At 37.5% G+C, this 17,111-nt stretch overlaps 1 protein-coding gene across 1 annotated transcript in view; it reads left to right on the forward strand.

Annotated features, from left to right (window-relative positions):
* The window catches only part of wdfy4 (WDFY family member 4), a 58,484-nt gene that overhangs the window by 12,872 nt on the left and 28,501 nt on the right, over positions 1 to 17,111 (forward strand). Inside the window, exons 13-40 of the mRNA XM_065296545.2 lie at positions 525 to 1,120; positions 2,594 to 2,684; positions 2,789 to 3,003; positions 3,567 to 3,649; positions 3,788 to 4,010; positions 4,152 to 4,228; positions 4,340 to 4,558; positions 4,685 to 4,863; positions 5,123 to 5,354; positions 5,440 to 5,591; positions 6,341 to 6,452; positions 6,546 to 6,736; positions 6,816 to 6,968; positions 7,755 to 7,828; positions 7,983 to 8,144; positions 9,553 to 9,644; positions 9,785 to 9,881; positions 9,995 to 10,197; positions 10,279 to 10,445; positions 10,588 to 10,707; positions 11,400 to 11,561; positions 11,689 to 11,847; positions 13,430 to 13,556; positions 13,975 to 14,126; positions 14,216 to 14,454; positions 15,078 to 15,199; positions 15,287 to 15,478; positions 16,460 to 16,572. Coding sequence (XP_065152617.1) covers positions 525 to 1,120; positions 2,594 to 2,684; positions 2,789 to 3,003; positions 3,567 to 3,649; positions 3,788 to 4,010; positions 4,152 to 4,228; positions 4,340 to 4,558; positions 4,685 to 4,863; positions 5,123 to 5,354; positions 5,440 to 5,591; positions 6,341 to 6,452; positions 6,546 to 6,736; positions 6,816 to 6,968; positions 7,755 to 7,828; positions 7,983 to 8,144; positions 9,553 to 9,644; positions 9,785 to 9,881; positions 9,995 to 10,197; positions 10,279 to 10,445; positions 10,588 to 10,707; positions 11,400 to 11,561; positions 11,689 to 11,847; positions 13,430 to 13,556; positions 13,975 to 14,126; positions 14,216 to 14,454; positions 15,078 to 15,199; positions 15,287 to 15,478; positions 16,460 to 16,572 — 4,704 coding nt within the window. The remainder of the gene's footprint in view (positions 1 to 524; positions 1,121 to 2,593; positions 2,685 to 2,788; positions 3,004 to 3,566; positions 3,650 to 3,787; positions 4,011 to 4,151; positions 4,229 to 4,339; positions 4,559 to 4,684; positions 4,864 to 5,122; positions 5,355 to 5,439; positions 5,592 to 6,340; positions 6,453 to 6,545; positions 6,737 to 6,815; positions 6,969 to 7,754; positions 7,829 to 7,982; positions 8,145 to 9,552; positions 9,645 to 9,784; positions 9,882 to 9,994; positions 10,198 to 10,278; positions 10,446 to 10,587; positions 10,708 to 11,399; positions 11,562 to 11,688; positions 11,848 to 13,429; positions 13,557 to 13,974; positions 14,127 to 14,215; positions 14,455 to 15,077; positions 15,200 to 15,286; positions 15,479 to 16,459; positions 16,573 to 17,111) is intronic.

The following is a 17,111-nucleotide window of genomic DNA, read 5'->3' on the forward strand; positions in this document are numbered from 1 at the left end:
CTTATCCTTGATAGCATTGCTGGTCACCTGCATACTGTATGTTGCTTTTTAGATGTTCGTCCACAGCATAGGATGTTGCTGTACTGTTGACCACAAGAAATTTATTTCTAGCTCGTTTTACAGTTGTGAGCTTCAGCATGCCTATGAAAACCCAACTTAAGTATTTTTACTGCATCAAATCATCATACATAATGTAAACAAAATTCTGTAAAAATATATCCTTGATATCTTTAATATTGACTGAGTACGGTCATGTCAAAGACTGAAATCAACGTGAAATCGATGAAACATTGATACCCATAATCTCATAATTAGATTATGATACTTTAGGGTAGATTTCACAGGCAGGGTAAATTTTTTTGTCTGAAAAAATGGGAAAAATTTGCCAGAAAGACAAGAATATGTAAGTTGGTTAACCATGACTATGCTCATCCACCAGCATAACCTTTTCAGCAGGAATATTCTTTGATTTGCTTTTCTATTTGAACTGCTTGTAATAATCCCTTTCCTTGTGTCTTTCACAGTCTATTATGAAAGTTCTGGGGAGCCTAAACAGTTTGAATGCCTTCCGTACCTCAGGAGGCTTTACCGGATTGCTCTCCATTGTAGTGGACATGGAAGGAGCACTGCTGGAACATCCTACGGGAGTATGGGCCTCACTCAGTCGCCAGAGCCTCATTGATCTGCTCCTCCTCACCTTACACACCATCGCCTTGGCCGTGCACTTGCATCCGGTTAACACCCACTTCTTCCACAAGAGCGGCCTCTGTGAGAAACTGGGTGACGCTTTGCTACAGCTGGGCTGTTTTCAGGAAGGGCTCCCTGTAGATCAAGACAAAGACAACTCGCACTGCAGGAGCTTCCAGCAGTTTGTGGAAATGGTGGAGAGGCCGGAACCTCAGTTGCCGCCACCATTAGGAGACTGCGTGAAACTGTTGGGTTTTCTGGAGCAGTTTGCTACAGGTGTGAGCCTGGCTGCTGATCCGTGTGTAAGCGCGCAGGATAATAATGAGACTGTTGAGAGGCCAATCACAGTCCCAGGTCAGAGAGAAGAGGAGCTGTCCAATGAGGATGAGGCTCTGAGTCAGTCTAGTATGTCAGTATCAACACAGTCTGGGAGGTAGGTTTTTATGATTTTAGTATAATATGTTCTTTGAAAATTGCGTTCTTTATAAATTGTGTACGTGTATTTATTGTAATATGGGTCATAATTGGTGATCTAAGCCAGCTGGTAACATGGACATTGAATCTGTAGAATAGACAGAACACCAGTACTATTTGCAAAATAATAATAATAATAATTATTATTATTATTATTTTTATTTTTTATATATATATTTTTAAGAATTGTTAGATTAATTATTCAGATTTACAACTTTTTTTTAACATCAAATGAGAAAGACAAGCGATTTGTGGTGTGTCTCTAACACAGACAAATAACATCTACATTTTGGTGCTTTACCCAAACATACATGCACTACTGTTGTTTTCACAATGGTGATGCAATTCCCATCATAAATGGGTTATTTAATCGAATTTATTCTGTTGTAATAAAGGCACAGATTTAATTTACCATTTGCATTTTGATATATGTTTCTACTAAAGGGCGGGCATGTTATTTTGGACCATTATTGTGCTTTGACATATGTGCTACTGAGAAATGTAAAATATGTATGTTAAAGGGACACTCTTTTTTTTTTAAATATGCACATTTTCCATTTCCCCTAGAGTTATTTGATTTTTACCATTTTGGAATCCATTCAAGCTGATCTTCGGGTCTGGCGGTAACATTTTTAGCATAGCTTAGCATAATTCATTGAATCTGATTAGACCATTAGCATCGCACAAAAAACCCCAAAGAGCTTCGATTATTTTTCCTATTTAAAACTTGACTCTTCTGTAGTTACATTGTGTACTAAGACCGACGGAAAATTAAAAGTTGTGATTTTCTAGGCAGATATGGCTAGGAACTATACTCTAATTCTGGCGTAATAAACAAGGACTTTGCTGTCGTAACATGGCTGCAGGAGGCGTAGTGATGTTACACACTGCCCGAAAATAGTCCCCTTGGTTCCTTTCAATAGCAGGGGGCCATTTTCAGGCGCTGCCATGTTACAGCAGAAATGCTAATGGTCTAATCAGATTCAATGAACTATGCTAAGCTATGTTAAAGCAACACTATGTAGTTTCCATGTAAAAATGACTTACAGCTCCCCCATGTGGTTGAAAAGCGCAACAGTGCCTGGTATCAGACACTCTTCTGCAGGCAGGGGGAGGGGCGGGGCTGTGTTTCCTACCCTCCACCGCCACTTTCAGAGTGTGCTTGTAGCAGCTAGGAGGCTGCTCAGGTTGCAGCAACAGTACAATTTGTCCAGTTAAAAGTTGTTCTATCACTGAAATAACTTTGGAGACATTATTTAAAGGTAAAAAAAACTACATAGTGTTGCTTTAAAATGGTACCGCCAGATCCCGGGGTCAGCTGAATAAATTCCAAAACGGTAATAATCAAATGTTTAACTCTAGGGGAGCTGGAAAATTAGCATATTTTCAAAAAAAGTGGAGTGTCCCTTTAAGCACAATATTTCTTATTCAGGATTTATTGTGACATTACAATACTTCATCCTGGAGCTGTAAAACTCATCATGACTCTGCTGCCTAGTATCTACTGTCCTAGTGACCCTCATGTGAGTAAGCAACACTGTTTTGTATGTCACACCTTAGTTATTTTATTATTTAACACAAAATTCTGAGATTTACTAAAAAATAAGCAAATGTTTTTTTTCTATAGTTGTCTGAAGAGCTTCAGATGTCTCTAGCTCATCATGTGCAGACTCTAGTGAAGTCGGAGAGAAACAGGCAGGTCATGTGTGAGTTTGGCCTGCTATCCACTTTGCTCACTTACTGCAAACACATCCTCATAGACAATTCCCACTCGCTACACCTGCCTGTAGTTCGGATCTTGGAAAAACTTGCCTCTCAGTCTATGGATCACAAGGACCTCAGGTGAGTGCGTGTATGAAGTTAACATACTTAAAGGGGACATTTCACAAGACTTTTTTAAGATGTAAAATAAATCTTTGGTGTCCTCAGAGTACATATGTGAAGTTTTAGCTCAAAATACCATACAGATAATTTATTATAGCATGTTATAATTGGTACTTGTAGGTGTGAGCAAAAATGTGCCTTTTTTGGCTGTGTCCTTTTAAGTGCAAATAAGCTGATCTCTGCACTAAATGACAGTGCCGTGCTTGGATAGTGCAGATTAAGGGGCGGTATATCCCCTTCTGACATCACAAGGGGAGCCAAAATTCGAAGACCTATTTTTTCACATACTTGCAGAGAATGGTTTACCAAAACTAAGTTACTGAGTTGTTCTTTTACACATTTTCTAGATTGATAGAAGCACTGGGCACCCAATTATAGCACTTAAACACCGAAAAAGTCAGATTTTCATGATATGTCCCCCTTAAGGAATTTTATTAACACAAAATGCTCTTGACCATTTATGTTTAAATAAAATATTTTTATATACTTCTGTGCCATTGCAATGGTATGCTTCATCTCAGGCAGTTCCTGTGTCTTGGAGATCCTCTGATGTGTGGTGGAAAAAGTCAGTTTTCTGTCTCCGGTGAAGAGGCCCTTTGCACACGTACGGTTCCTCCTCAGTCCTTTCGGGCTTCCTTTTTGGCTCACTTCCTGTTTCGTAAAAAACATTTTTTGGTACATTTGATGAATTATTGTCTCATGTTAACGCAACTTCTTTTATGTTCTGTTTTCTATTACACAGACCAGAGCAAAGACACAGAAGAGAACAAGACAATGAAAAGACAAAGAAAGACAATGAAACGAAGTTTTAGCCTCCTAAAAACATCTTCAGGCAGTAGGACAGTAGTTCCTCTTCACAGAATCATAAGCCTTGTCTCCATCACTTCACCACGGAGCTTTCAACCACACAAAGTCTCAAATTCCCCTTCCTTTGTGGAGTTTGACATGACAGACAGCGGCTATGGGTAATGCCCACGCAGTGTTCAAGCAAGAATTTGTGTCCTTTTATAAACAGATATTTTCCATTAAAGTCATTCATGCTTTTTATTTTATATATGGGTGAACTCTCACTTATTTATTTATTCTGTTAATGTTCTTCCACATAGATGTCTTTTTTTGCCATCTATTGCCACAGTGAAGGGTGTCAGTGCAGACTGCATCTCCACAGGAGGCTTGGGCACTGGTAAAACATTTTTTTTGGCATTTTTGTGCTTTTAAATCACAGGACTGCTGGAATAATGCAATACAGGTGTAATGTACCTTGTCCTTTTTTGCTATCTTGTGTTCTTCACAGACTGCAGGGGATTTCCTCCTTCAGCCGGCATGTCGTTCTCCTGCTGGTTCATGATCTGTAGGTTCAGCTCGGCCTGTGAATCCCACCCTGTGCGTCTGTTCACCATTATACGGCACATGTCTCGTGCAGAGCACCAGTTTTGCTGCCTGTCTGTTAGTATATCTGCCACTGACGGCTGCTTGGTGATCTCCACAGAGGAGGAAGCTTATCAGTTTTTGGGTAAAAGTAATTTTTACATTAAAGGGATCAGTAATGCACCTTTTTCCAGTATGTAATGTAAGGAATTAGGTGGACCTCCTAATGGTTTAGATATGGAGTGTGTCAATTTTTTGTTTTGTTATGCAGACATGATGGAACCAGAGCTCCAGACTCCCAGTATGCTGTCAACCTCAGTGCGGTTTAAATGTTCCCAACACTTAATATCTGGTCAATGGAACCATTTATGTGTTGTTATGGCCAAAGGAATCAAGAAGAGCTGTATGCTCACCGTGTATATGAATGAAACTGCAATAGGAACAGCAAAGGTTGGTGCAGGGAGTTTTTATTAAAAGAATAGTTAACCCCCCCCCCAAAATTATATCTGCATCGATTTACTTTCTTGTCTTTACTTTTAATTTTCTATGGGTTTAGCATTATAATGTTTGGTAACCAGACACATGAGAACCAATAGGATTTGATGTCAAATCTGACATCATTGTATTTTTCACTCAAATTTCTGTTGTATGGGTAAAATGTTCATGTAAAATACTCAGCATAAACTTTAAAATATCTTTCTCTTTGCAGATGAAGTATATTCAGCCATTTCCTGGCCAGTGCATTTCAATGGATCCCTCTGCAGTCATTGACGTGTGTGGGATTATCGGTACTCCATCTCTATGGAAACAGCGTGCTGCCCTGGTATGGCGGGTCGGTCCTACTTACTTATTCGAGGAGGCGTTGAGTTCTGAACAAGTGGGGAACATTTATGGGCAGGGCACAAACTACATTGGAAACTATCTTGCTCTTAATGCCCAAGGTGAGACGGTTGCCTCTCTGTCTTGTATGAAAATCCAAAACACTTCAGAATTTTGTAGAGATCTATTTTTATTTGTACGCATCAGGAGGCGAGACAGATGTTGAGATGTCCCAAATTAGGATTGCCTCTCCAGAGAGAATTTCCTTTGGCATAAATCCGACAATATCCACTGTCACTACAGTAGCAGACATCAGAGACCAATACAATGAAGTGGACTCTCGACTTATAGCTAAAGAGGTACCGGTTAATTTGTTTCATAAAATGATTTATATAAAGGTATATTCAATGTTTTTTGTTTATTTGTAGTAATTGATAAAAGCAAACGCTTTGGGTTACAGATGCCATTATAGAAATGAGTAATTCATGATTCATTTATTCTATGTCTAATATTGCCCTGGTCACATGATCTCAACATGGTGAAAACCCATGAGACAACCTGCTTTATATATACTGGAGTATTCATACCATTGTTAGTTTAAATTACTTTTAACTCTTTCCCATTATTTTTCTTGATTTTCACAAAAGTTTAATGCCTTCAAGAAAATGCTATTCTTTAAATATATAAATATACAATATATTAAATGGAAGAACAGACCCGTGTGCCTACCTTCAATAGTTCTCTTTTTATCACCCCCTAAATATGGGTAGGTTTTAAAAAAAAAAAAAAAACACAAAATTTTGAGCAAAAAGCTGAGATAATTCCATTTTTGTGAAGGACTTTTAATAGAGATCAAATTCGGAGCGATCTTTAAAACTTCCAGGTTTTATAGGATACTTCCAGGTTTTATAAGTTGTGGAAGTGCCACCTGGTGGATAATAGCGGTATTGCAGATTGACGAGATAACTCGTCAATGGCGGGAAAAGAGTTAAAAATTATTTTTAATTTTAATGCACATAACATTTTAATAAACTTTAATTACTTTACACTTTTGATTGCTATATTGGTTTTTGAATGATGGTTTATTAATCCATTATTTTGTTCACAGATGGAGATTACATCACGTGATAACTCTACTCCTGTCTTCCTGGCCCTTAATATCAGTCAGAACCTCAGTGGGACTGCTCGGACAATTGGGGCAGCCTTGATTGGTTGTTTTGGTAAAGCCTCAAATCCGCTAGCTACTGTTTTTAACACAGCATCTGTACTGTACCTTAACTTGTGTTGGGCTGATTTCATACTTTCATTTCCAGGAGTAAGAACTTTCAAGTCATTCAGTGCTACTAGCAGTTTCCAGTATATCGGTGGACCTTCAGCCATTCTGAGCTTGGTTGCGATGGCCTCAGACGACGCCTCCTTGTATGCTGCGGTCAAAGTTCTTTTTTCAGTTTTGGAGACGAACCCTGTGATGGAGCAGGAGATGAAACGGACCAATGGTTATAAGGTAATGCTGTCCAGTGAAGTCATGCTTATTGCAGTGCATTACATCAAAGTTAAAGGTTTGACTTGGTTTTTGTCTCCAGCTTTTGTCCTTCCTGCTGAAGGTGAAGTCTCAGCTAATCAGCAGTAGAATATTTCAGCTCATTCTGTCTATTGTGGGCACGATGGAGCTGGATAGTGGGGCGTTTCGAATACCAAACGTCAGAGCCTTCGAGGACGTCCTCTGTGACTTCGAGGTCAGTTTTAAATTTGTGTGATATAGTCATAACTATTAATACATTATGTGCTCTTTATACCTCGACATAGCTGACTGACTGTTTGACAAGTGTACAGTACTGTGCAAAAGTCTTAGGCCACCACCACCAGACTTGTTGTTTTAGAAGTTTTAATGTCCATCAATATTTATTTTTTAAAAGGTTTGTTAAGATACAAATAGAAAATACAGGAAATATGTACAAAAAAATAAAAATAAAATTATTTTCAGGACTAAATGTCTTCTTTAGGCATCGTCGGTCTTTAGTGTGACCTCTCTTGGCATTAAACACATCATAAGCGTTTTTGAGCAGAATGAAGTAAAAAGACTAATTTCTTTAAAATTAGAAATTAGAATTAAAATGTATTTAGGTTTAAGAGATCCTGCAGTTTCCTGCTTTATCTCAAGTGAAAAAGGATTTTACCCTATAAACTTGACACTTCAGTTTACATTTTTATACAGTTTTGTAATACTACATACACATTTCCTGTATTTTATGGATGTATTTTATTGAAGAGACTGAGAAACAATTATAAATGATCACTATAACATTGCAAAAACAACATATCTAATTCTGGCATGGTGGCCTAAGACTTGCACAGTACTGTACATGTGGTAACTGATGTAGGTGGCCATGTTACCAGGTTGTGCATTATACAATAGTCCATTGTTACATAACACAAAAACACTAGTTGTCATTCATGTTGTTACAATACAACATTTGCTCCATTCATACAGTAGCAACTTTCCATTTACCATCTCTTTAAAGGTTTGGCAGAACACGCCAGAAAATCTCGACCTTCGTGTTTTAAATCATCTTGCTGATCTTCTGAAGTCATCATGGTATGTTTTACTTTACTTTTAGAGTGCTGTGTGAAGTGATGTGAAACTCAGGGCCCGGTTCCTCTTTATCAATCATGCATAAACCTTCTAACAGGAAGCACACTTGACTGTGTAGATACTTGACTGTGATGATGATGAATATGTCTGTTTATAGTAAGAATCAACAGAATGCTGAGGTCATGCACAGACTCAACATGATGGGAAAACTTCTGATCCTGCTGCATGATCCCAGTGTGACCCGTAGGAAGGTGTTAGTCATTTGTACCATCATTCGATCCCTCCTCGAGGAACATTTCAACACCACTGACATCAAGAGGCATGACAAACCTTTTATTAGTTGCTTGTTGAAGTGAGCCTATATTTGAAGGCAAAGTCAATTTCAGTTATATGTTTCATAAGCCTGTATGGTCATATGCAATTACCAAAGGTTTAAAGGGACACTCCACTTTTTTTGAAAATATGCTAATTGTCCAGCTCCCCTAGAGTTCAACATTTGATTCTTACCATTTTGAAATCCATTCAGCTGATCTCCGGGGCTGCGCTAGCACTTTTTGCACAGCTTAGCACAATCCATTGAATCTGATTAGACCATTAGCATCACGCAAAAAAATAACCAAAGAGTTTCGATATTTTTCCTATATAAAACTTGACTCTTCTGTAGTTACATCGTGTACAAATGCTGCATTTACACCAGCCGCGGTAGAGGCGGCAAGCACGGGTGATTTACATGTTAAGTAAATGCAAAGACGTGATTACACACGGATTATTATCCTGTGGCGCGGAATTGGGCGTTGCCGCGGGAAACACACACGTAGAAAAATCTGAACTTAAGCGGGTTTCCGTGCCGCGTTAACCAATCAGGACCTTGCTGTAGTAGTGACGTGATTACAAGAAGCGAGGCGGAGTCTCCGCAGAGTCGCAGAACCCCCTCCCATTTTCGCGTAAATTTCTCGAATGACTAGAATTTCACATGCAGCTTTCACGCGCAAATGAAGCGAGTGAATTCAAATGTTCAACCGCCCAACTATGCGCAAATAGCGCGTTTTTGGGTACACGCGACATAAAACCGAGAGAAAATTAAAAGCTGCGTTTTTCTAGGCAGATATGGTTAGGAACTATACTCTAAAACTTGCGTAATAATCTGTGACTTGGCTGATGTAACATGGCTGCAGCAGGCGTATTGATATTACGCACTGTCCGAAAATAGTCCCCTTAGTTATACAATGGCAGGGGACTATTTTCGGGCAGTGCGTAATATCACTACGCCTGCTGCAGCCATGTGTCATCAGCAAAGTCTTTGATTATTACCTCAGAATGAGAGTATAGTTCCTAACCATATCTGCCTAGAAAATCACAACTTTTAATTTTCTGTCGGTCTTAGTACATGATGTAACTACAGAAGAGTCAAGTTTTAAATAGGAAAAATATTGAAACTTTGTTTATTTTTTGTGCAATGCTAATGGTCTAATCAGATTCAATGGATTGTGCTAAGCTATGCTAAAAGTTCTAGCGCCAGAACCAGAGATCGGCTGAATGGATTCCAAAACGGTAAGAATCAAATGTTGAACTCTAGGGGAGCTGGAAAATGAGCATATTTAAAAAAAAGTGGAATGTCCCTTTAAGTTTAAATAAAAGTATGATTTGTCGAAGGTAATAACAGTGTAATAACATTACATTATTAATAACAATGGTGATGTTTGCTTGCATTTCTATTTGTTCATTAGGCTTGGGCTCTTTCTAGTGCACAGTCTTCTGCCTCCCACCTTAAACGAGAATGACACTTTCTCCGATCTGGATTTTGATGATCAATCACAAGGTACAGATATTCAATAAAACGCTTGATTCCATAAAACAGAGATGAGCTTTGTTCATTTTATTGATCATTTTAGCAGCTCAGCTCAATCATTGTTCGTTTGAGAACTAAGCTCATTCCTTACATCCTCTTTGTTGTTCTAGGCTGGAGTCAGACACCTGGAAGATCAGTTTGGATCAGAAACCAGTTGCTCTCTATGCTGTCTTCTCTAATCATCTCAAACACTTCAATGTCTACAGAGTGAGTCAGGCTTAACACAGTAACCCTGAGAGGTTCTCTTTGTTCTTGTTTCAATGATCTCAATGACACAAATGTATACATAGTGGTATTCTGACAAGTTTCTTCAATGGCAGTACCCAGGAAGAGGTGTTCTTCGCACTGGGGTCCGATTGGTTCCTACTCTTCCTGCAGGGCCACATCCATACCGGCACAGTGCTGCTGGCTCTCACACTGCTTACACACTTCCTGTCTAATCCGAACATCCTGGTCATTTTCAAAGACGGTGTGGCACCAGGAACATTAGTGGGGACCATGGAGATGCCTACCAGTATCACAGGTATGTCCGAATCGCATATAAGTACATTAGAAACATTTATTTAGTATTTTTGATTTTGTTGCTTTTTTCTATTGCCTGTAGATAATTTAAAATATCACTCATGGTCGTACGAGTGTTTGAGCTGCATTTGCCCGGGGTTTGACATTCTGCAGACGCTTCTTGTCAACCATATTCACCTACCTCAGATTTACGGATCTCTCGCTGCAGTGCTTTTACGAAAATCAGACTTTCAGGTTTCTGTTGAAGAGGTATCAGCAACATTTTCCCAATTCATTTCTTTAGGGACATATGTTTATTGATATCACTCCCTCATGATGTTTGTCTTATTAAACTATAGGCTTACTTGGTTGAGATGCATTATGATTTTTTTTTTTTTTTTTTTGATTGCAGGTAGATGTTGACGTGATGCTTCAGAGTTTGATTGACAGCTGCAGTGTTTCAGTTGGGTTTCAGTTGTGTGCAGATGCAGCCTGTGTTCTTTTAGAACTGATCAAGGTTATCATTACCAGGGTAAGTGTTTTTGTTGAACATTCAGCAGTACTGTTTGTAAATAGTTAAAGGGTTTAACGTTGGGTTGATCTAAAAGTAAATCCGTTATTTGAACTAAATCATATATTTATGAATAACAATATAAACAGCTGGATTATAACACTGCTAAATGTATTGACATAAGAAAAAAATATAAATTTAGTGATATTTACTGAGTAAAATGTGTAATAGGGAGCACAAGCATAAAAGAATAGCAAGAATAGCACCACCTAGTGTGCAAAAAATATTTTAGATATCACTACAAAGAGGTACTGAGGTTGATACCAGAATGATTTGTATTTTATATAACATTAATAAATAATAATATTAATAAATAATATTGAATAGTCACCTGTGGTTTTATACTGTATATGTGTACTTATTTTGGCAACCAGATTTATTCAACTGTGGCTGTCAGAATTTGTGTTGGTTGGCTTGTCACAACAAGTTATTATGAAACAATATTCATGTCAAGGGTGTCATATATTTCAAAATGTTACCATAAATAAAAGATGATGTAATATTGAGGTTGTATTTTAGATGGTGGTTAGATGATTGCAAGTCCCCTATTGCAAACGCATTGCATAATCCAGTTACATGTAAGCCGTGTCTGTGTTACGACACAAGTTAAACCGACTTTCCTCAGCATTTGTATAATTGTGTTTTTCCATAAGCCTGTAACAGAAAGTGCAGATGGCTGGGAAGTCCAGTACCCAGGTAACGTGATGCAGTTCCTCTGCCTGGTACACAGTCTGTTTCCTGAAGACCCCCTATGGACCACCCCTGACTTTCTCAGTGCGCTGGCCAGTGCTGTTTTCCCCTTTGATACCCCTGAGGTGAAACATTTAGGGGCTGCACCTTACATTTATTGAATATACCCAAGAGACATTTTATTACCCCATAGGCATGTGATAGAGTATTTTACAGAAGTGCATCTTCTCACAGAGCTCTACATGTGTTCAGGGTTCAAAAGAAATTGGTAACGTGGAGGAGTCCCTCTTGCTTCGTCCCTCCCACCCAGGCAGGAAGCAGGTGTGTGACTTCATCCGCATCCTCTTGATGGACAGCCTTATTAACATCTCTGCCAAAGACTGCGTACATCCTTTAATACAGCTACTGGAGGTGAGCAATTTTCCCTTAAAAGATTAGTCCATTTTCTTAAAAAAAATCCAGATAATTTACTCACCACCATGTCATCCAAAATGTTGATGTCTTTCTTTGTTCAGTCGAGAAGAAATTATGTTTTTTGAGGAAAACAATCCAGGATTTTTCTCATTTTAATGGACTTTAATGGACACGCAACAGTTTCAATGCAGTTTAAAATTGCAGTTTCAACTGAGTTTCAAAGGACTCTAAACGATCGCAAATGAGGCATAAAGGTCTTATCTAGCAAAACAGTTGTAATTTTTGACAATAAAAATAAAAATATGCACTTCTAAACCACAACTTCTTGTCTATCTCTGGTCCTGTGACACGCCAGCGCGACCTCACGTAATTGCGTAATGCCGTGGAAAGGTCACGTGTTACATATATGAAACGCACATTTGCGGACCATTTTAAACAATAAACTGACACAAAGACATTAATTAGTATCATTCCACATACAACAACGTCGGAACGGTCCTCTTTAGCCACACTTGTAAGCACTGGAGCGTAGTTTTGCATACGTCATCCGTGACTTCTTGACGTGATGACGTATTGCATGAGGTCGTGCTGGCGCATCACATGACCGGAGATAGACGAAAAGTTGTGGTTTAAAAGTGTGGTCAAAAATGACAATTATTTCGCTAGAAAAGACCCTCATGCCTCGTTTGGGATCGTTTAGAGGCCCTTGAAACTGCGATTTTAAACTGCATTAAAACTGTTTAGTGTCCATTTAAAGTCCATTACATTAGAAAAATCCTGGATTGTTTTCCTCAAAAAACATAAATTCTTCTCGACTGAACAAAGAAAGACATCAACATGTTGGATGACATGGTGGTGAGTGAATTATCTGGATTTTTTTAAGAAAATGGACTAATCCTTTATGTGAGAAATGTAAAAAATATTAATAATTTAATAAATTAAGCCATGCACAGTGCTAAAGTGTTGCCTATTTTAAGTAGGATATTAATGGATGAGTGGATGGATGCATGCTAGTTGGTTTTTTATTGAATTAGAAAAAGTTAGACTCTTAAGTTTGTGTAATATAATTGTCCCAAAATTTGGCCTGCATATATTTGATGTATCCCTTATGTCTATAACACAAGCAATGTGGGAAATGTTACACATTAATGTTAAATAATTAAACTTGGGTTAAATAATAATAAAGGGTTTTACTTAATCCTGCAAACCTTATTGTTAGCAATACTAGTGTTGATTGATGTAATAATGCACAAAATAATGTATTTACAATTACATTATATATGTAGGAATTATAATAAAATGGACTAAGACTCTATTATGCCTTTTAATTGATTTCCCTTATTAATACTTGAAATATAAAAATCAGTCTTTTAAAGTACGGATATCGTATTCATATTGTTACTATGTGTATAAAATCATTCCTCCATAAGGTGCCACTCTTTGCTCAGTTATGATGGTACTGCATGCTGGAGGAGGTTTACTAGTCCTCTATTCAGCTAAGCCAAGAGAGCGATGGTGACTACAGTGTCACTCTTCCTCATCATTATTTGCTTTAACATTCTGAATGGTTTGTTTTCAGTTTTCTCCAGAGGGTGTTTGTTCAGAGCAGAGACAAAGCTTTCAGACTGAACTCCTGGAGTTTGTTATGGACATCATCCAAATGACAGGGCAGGAGGAGGGCCAGTCCACACATGTAGCCAAAGATGGTAAAATAGAACCGACAATACATAATCCAAAATTCATTTCTTTTTTCCATACTCACCAGTGGTGGGTGATTTGAGAACAAATATTTATTGGTCATGAAATCGTTTTGCATTAGATTTTTTTGAAATCAAATATTTTTTGCCATATACTAAGCCATTTTTTACACTTCGATATTTATGACAAACAGTAGAGGTCTTTCTGTGACTATCAGAGCCGGTCTTCATCTTTGTGTGAAAGTGCGAAAAATGGCATGAACGTATTTTTTACACCAAAAGCAAACATATGCAAAATATTATATTATATTATATTTTTTATATTATATTTAAATATCAAATGCAAAAGATTTGTTAGATCATTAGAGTGTAAATTCTTGTAAATTGCATCTCTCACATTTATGGCAAATCCTTAATTTTTTTCCAGATCCATCCAAGTCCAAGCAGGATAGAAAGGCTACCATATTGACTGAGAATGTGCCGTTCTTTATTAAAAAGCTGGTGGAGAGACTCTATTCTGGCATGTTTGTGGTGGATCCAGAGAGCCTGCTGGTCTTCATAGCAGAGCAGATAACAGTGGTGAGTTATTTTCTTATTTAACCCACAGCATATTACTATTAAAAGTCTAGATAAACAGTTTATCTAAATTTTGGTTGTATTGACATCAGGCACTGGAGAGAGGTCAGGGTAACCGAGAGATGACGATCAGTGCTCTGTATAAAAGCTTGAACCGAGCCCTGCTCTACTTCCTGTCCCGTCCCAGGCAGACTCCGACTGAGCAGGAGCTCATCATTCAGACCCTTCATGTTTTGCACCAGCATTGGGATGTAGTGATGGCAACTTACAATGCTAATGTCCACTTTCTAAGCTGTCTGTTGCACTGCTTCATGCTTATCCGCTCTGGCAGGTGGGTTTCATTGTGTCAGCAAAAAGCCAGTTTTGTGAGAATTGCACATAGTTTTTATGAATAGAGTAATTTAAGGGATAGTTCATCCCAAAATTAAAATTCTGTCATTATTTGCTCACTCTCGTGTCATTACAAACCTGTATAAATGTCTTTGGTCTGATGAACACAAAGAAAGATATTTTGAGGAATGGTTGTAACCAAACCGATCAGAAGCCCCATTGACTTGCATAGTATTCGTTTTCCTTCTATGGAAGTTAATGGGGCTTCTGATCCATTTTATGTAAACTATCTCTTTAATGAAGCATAATGCACAGATCAGAATGTTTGTGCAAAAAATGGCACATTTAGTAAAGTTATGATGCCAAAGTAGCATCATATTTGAGTCATTCATACTTCATTCAGATCTACATTTTTAATAACCCAATAGTTGGTCCCAAGTACGCAAGCCCATGGAGTAGTAGCCTAATTTACAGTAATACCCGCTTAAAATAGCTTTTAATATGATTTATTTTTTCTGAGATGACACTCAAGATTTCCTAAAGGTCACACGCCATTCATTACTCATTATTTGCTAAGAAAAACTTTGGTTTCCACGTGATCAAGGCTTTGTCACTGTCTTTCAGCTTTCTTGATGGTTTTGGATGTGAAGTCCAGAAAAAACAATCCAGAAAAATCTGGAGACACCTCTTTCCACACAAGAACAGCCGGGCGATGTCACAGACCAATGTGATCAATTCAGCAGAGGGTCGGTATTTTCTTCTATTTAGTTAAAATCAATCAGACACACGAGTACAATTGAAAGTAAACTTGAATGTGCTTTTGATTTTTGTAGTGGAATCCGAGCTGATGATGCTTGTGGAAAGCACATGGTGTAAAGTCATGCAGGAGAGGAGACAGACACTAGAGGAGGCCTACAAGATCGACCTGTCTGCTAAGACTGTTGGGAAAGATGGCCTGCTTTCTATGGGAGATGTGAGCCCTCTGTGGGAGGAGACGGCGATGAAAGCTTGGCAGCTTTTTATAGGTTAGTCAATGCTAATATATTTATCACCTTTCCAAATTCTTGCAGACAGTATTTAATGATCAACTTGCTTTGTTTATGAATGAAATAATAATAATAATATAAATAAAATTTATTTATTTATTTTATTTATTTATTTATTTTTATTTATTTATATTTGTATTAATATTTATTTATTAATATTTATTTATTGATATTTATTTATTTATAACTATTTATTTATTTAGTTATAACTATTTATTTATTTATTTATAAATATTTATTTATTTATTTATTTATAAATATTTATTTATTTATTTTTAAATAATAAATACATTTATGTATTTATAACTATTAATTACTTTATTAATAAATATGAATAAATGTATTAATAAATATTTATTTATTTATTTATTTATAAATATTTATTTATTTATTTATAAATATTTATTTATTTATTTATTTATTTATACTTATTTATTTATTTATACATATTTATTTATTTATAAATATTTATTTATTTATTTATAATTTTTATTTATTTATTTATAAATATTTTTTTATTTATAAATATTATTATTATTCATAAGCAAAGCTATATACATATACATATATATACTTTGTTCATGAATTAAACAATAATTCCTATTCCTATTCTGCATATATATATATATATATATATATATACACACACACGCACGCACGCACGCACGCACGCACGCACACACACACACACACACACACACACACACACACACACACACACACACACACACACACACACACACACACACACACACACACACACACACACACACACACACACACACACACACACACACACACACACGCGCGCGCACACACACACACACACACACATTAATGTTGCTATTCCTATTCTGCTTGTATAATTTGTAGTGAAAAACATTTTTGAAATAGAAGCATTTTCACAAGTGGTATCAGACCTTTGGAATGTTTTAATTTTATTTTGTGTTTTCTGTTTAGACTCCCAGAGTAAAAAGGTAAATAATGGTCACCAGAAGAGGGCAGGACTTCTTAGCAGTGCATTGCAATCCGTTCAGAGGAGGTTCGAGAAGGATCCGGCCGGCAGTGTTGAGGTAGGGACCCCAACTTAAGATTTTGAGCATGTTTTACTGTTATGATATGCATGGCCAAATCTACCTCGCTGTTGTACCCCAGTCCTCCAGCCAAACTGCTCTCTATCAGTGATGCAGTGGCCATGAGAAGAGAGCATCGTTTAGCAAATTCCTTCACAGGTGCCCTCGCACCATCCCAATGTCATCACAACCGGAAGCCGCCACCACCTACCCGGTGGCACCGTCTCAATCCTTTCTCTAAATCAATTTGGATTATTACAGCTGAGTACACCTCAGTGGGCAATGTAATTGATATTTGTTAATTTTTTCCATGGGAACACTCACTAGAACATCGCGTTTGCTGTTGAAGGTTAAAGACGCTGTTATTGTTGTTTTCCCCCCGAAACGCGGCCCACATCATTAGTTCCCGCCGCAGAAGACGTCGCCATCTGGAAAAGGATGCACAGAGATATTACTCAGGCACGAGGGCATGAAATTACTGTTTCTTTGCAACTGCTGCCATCGCCGTCACCGCTCCAGAAACGGGGCGGTACTTATAA

The sequence above is a fragment of the Paramisgurnus dabryanus genome, chromosome 20, assembly GCF_030506205.2.
Source record: "Paramisgurnus dabryanus chromosome 20, PD_genome_1.1, whole genome shotgun sequence".
In the NCBI taxonomy this organism is placed as follows: Eukaryota; Metazoa; Chordata; class Actinopteri; order Cypriniformes; family Cobitidae; genus Paramisgurnus; species Paramisgurnus dabryanus.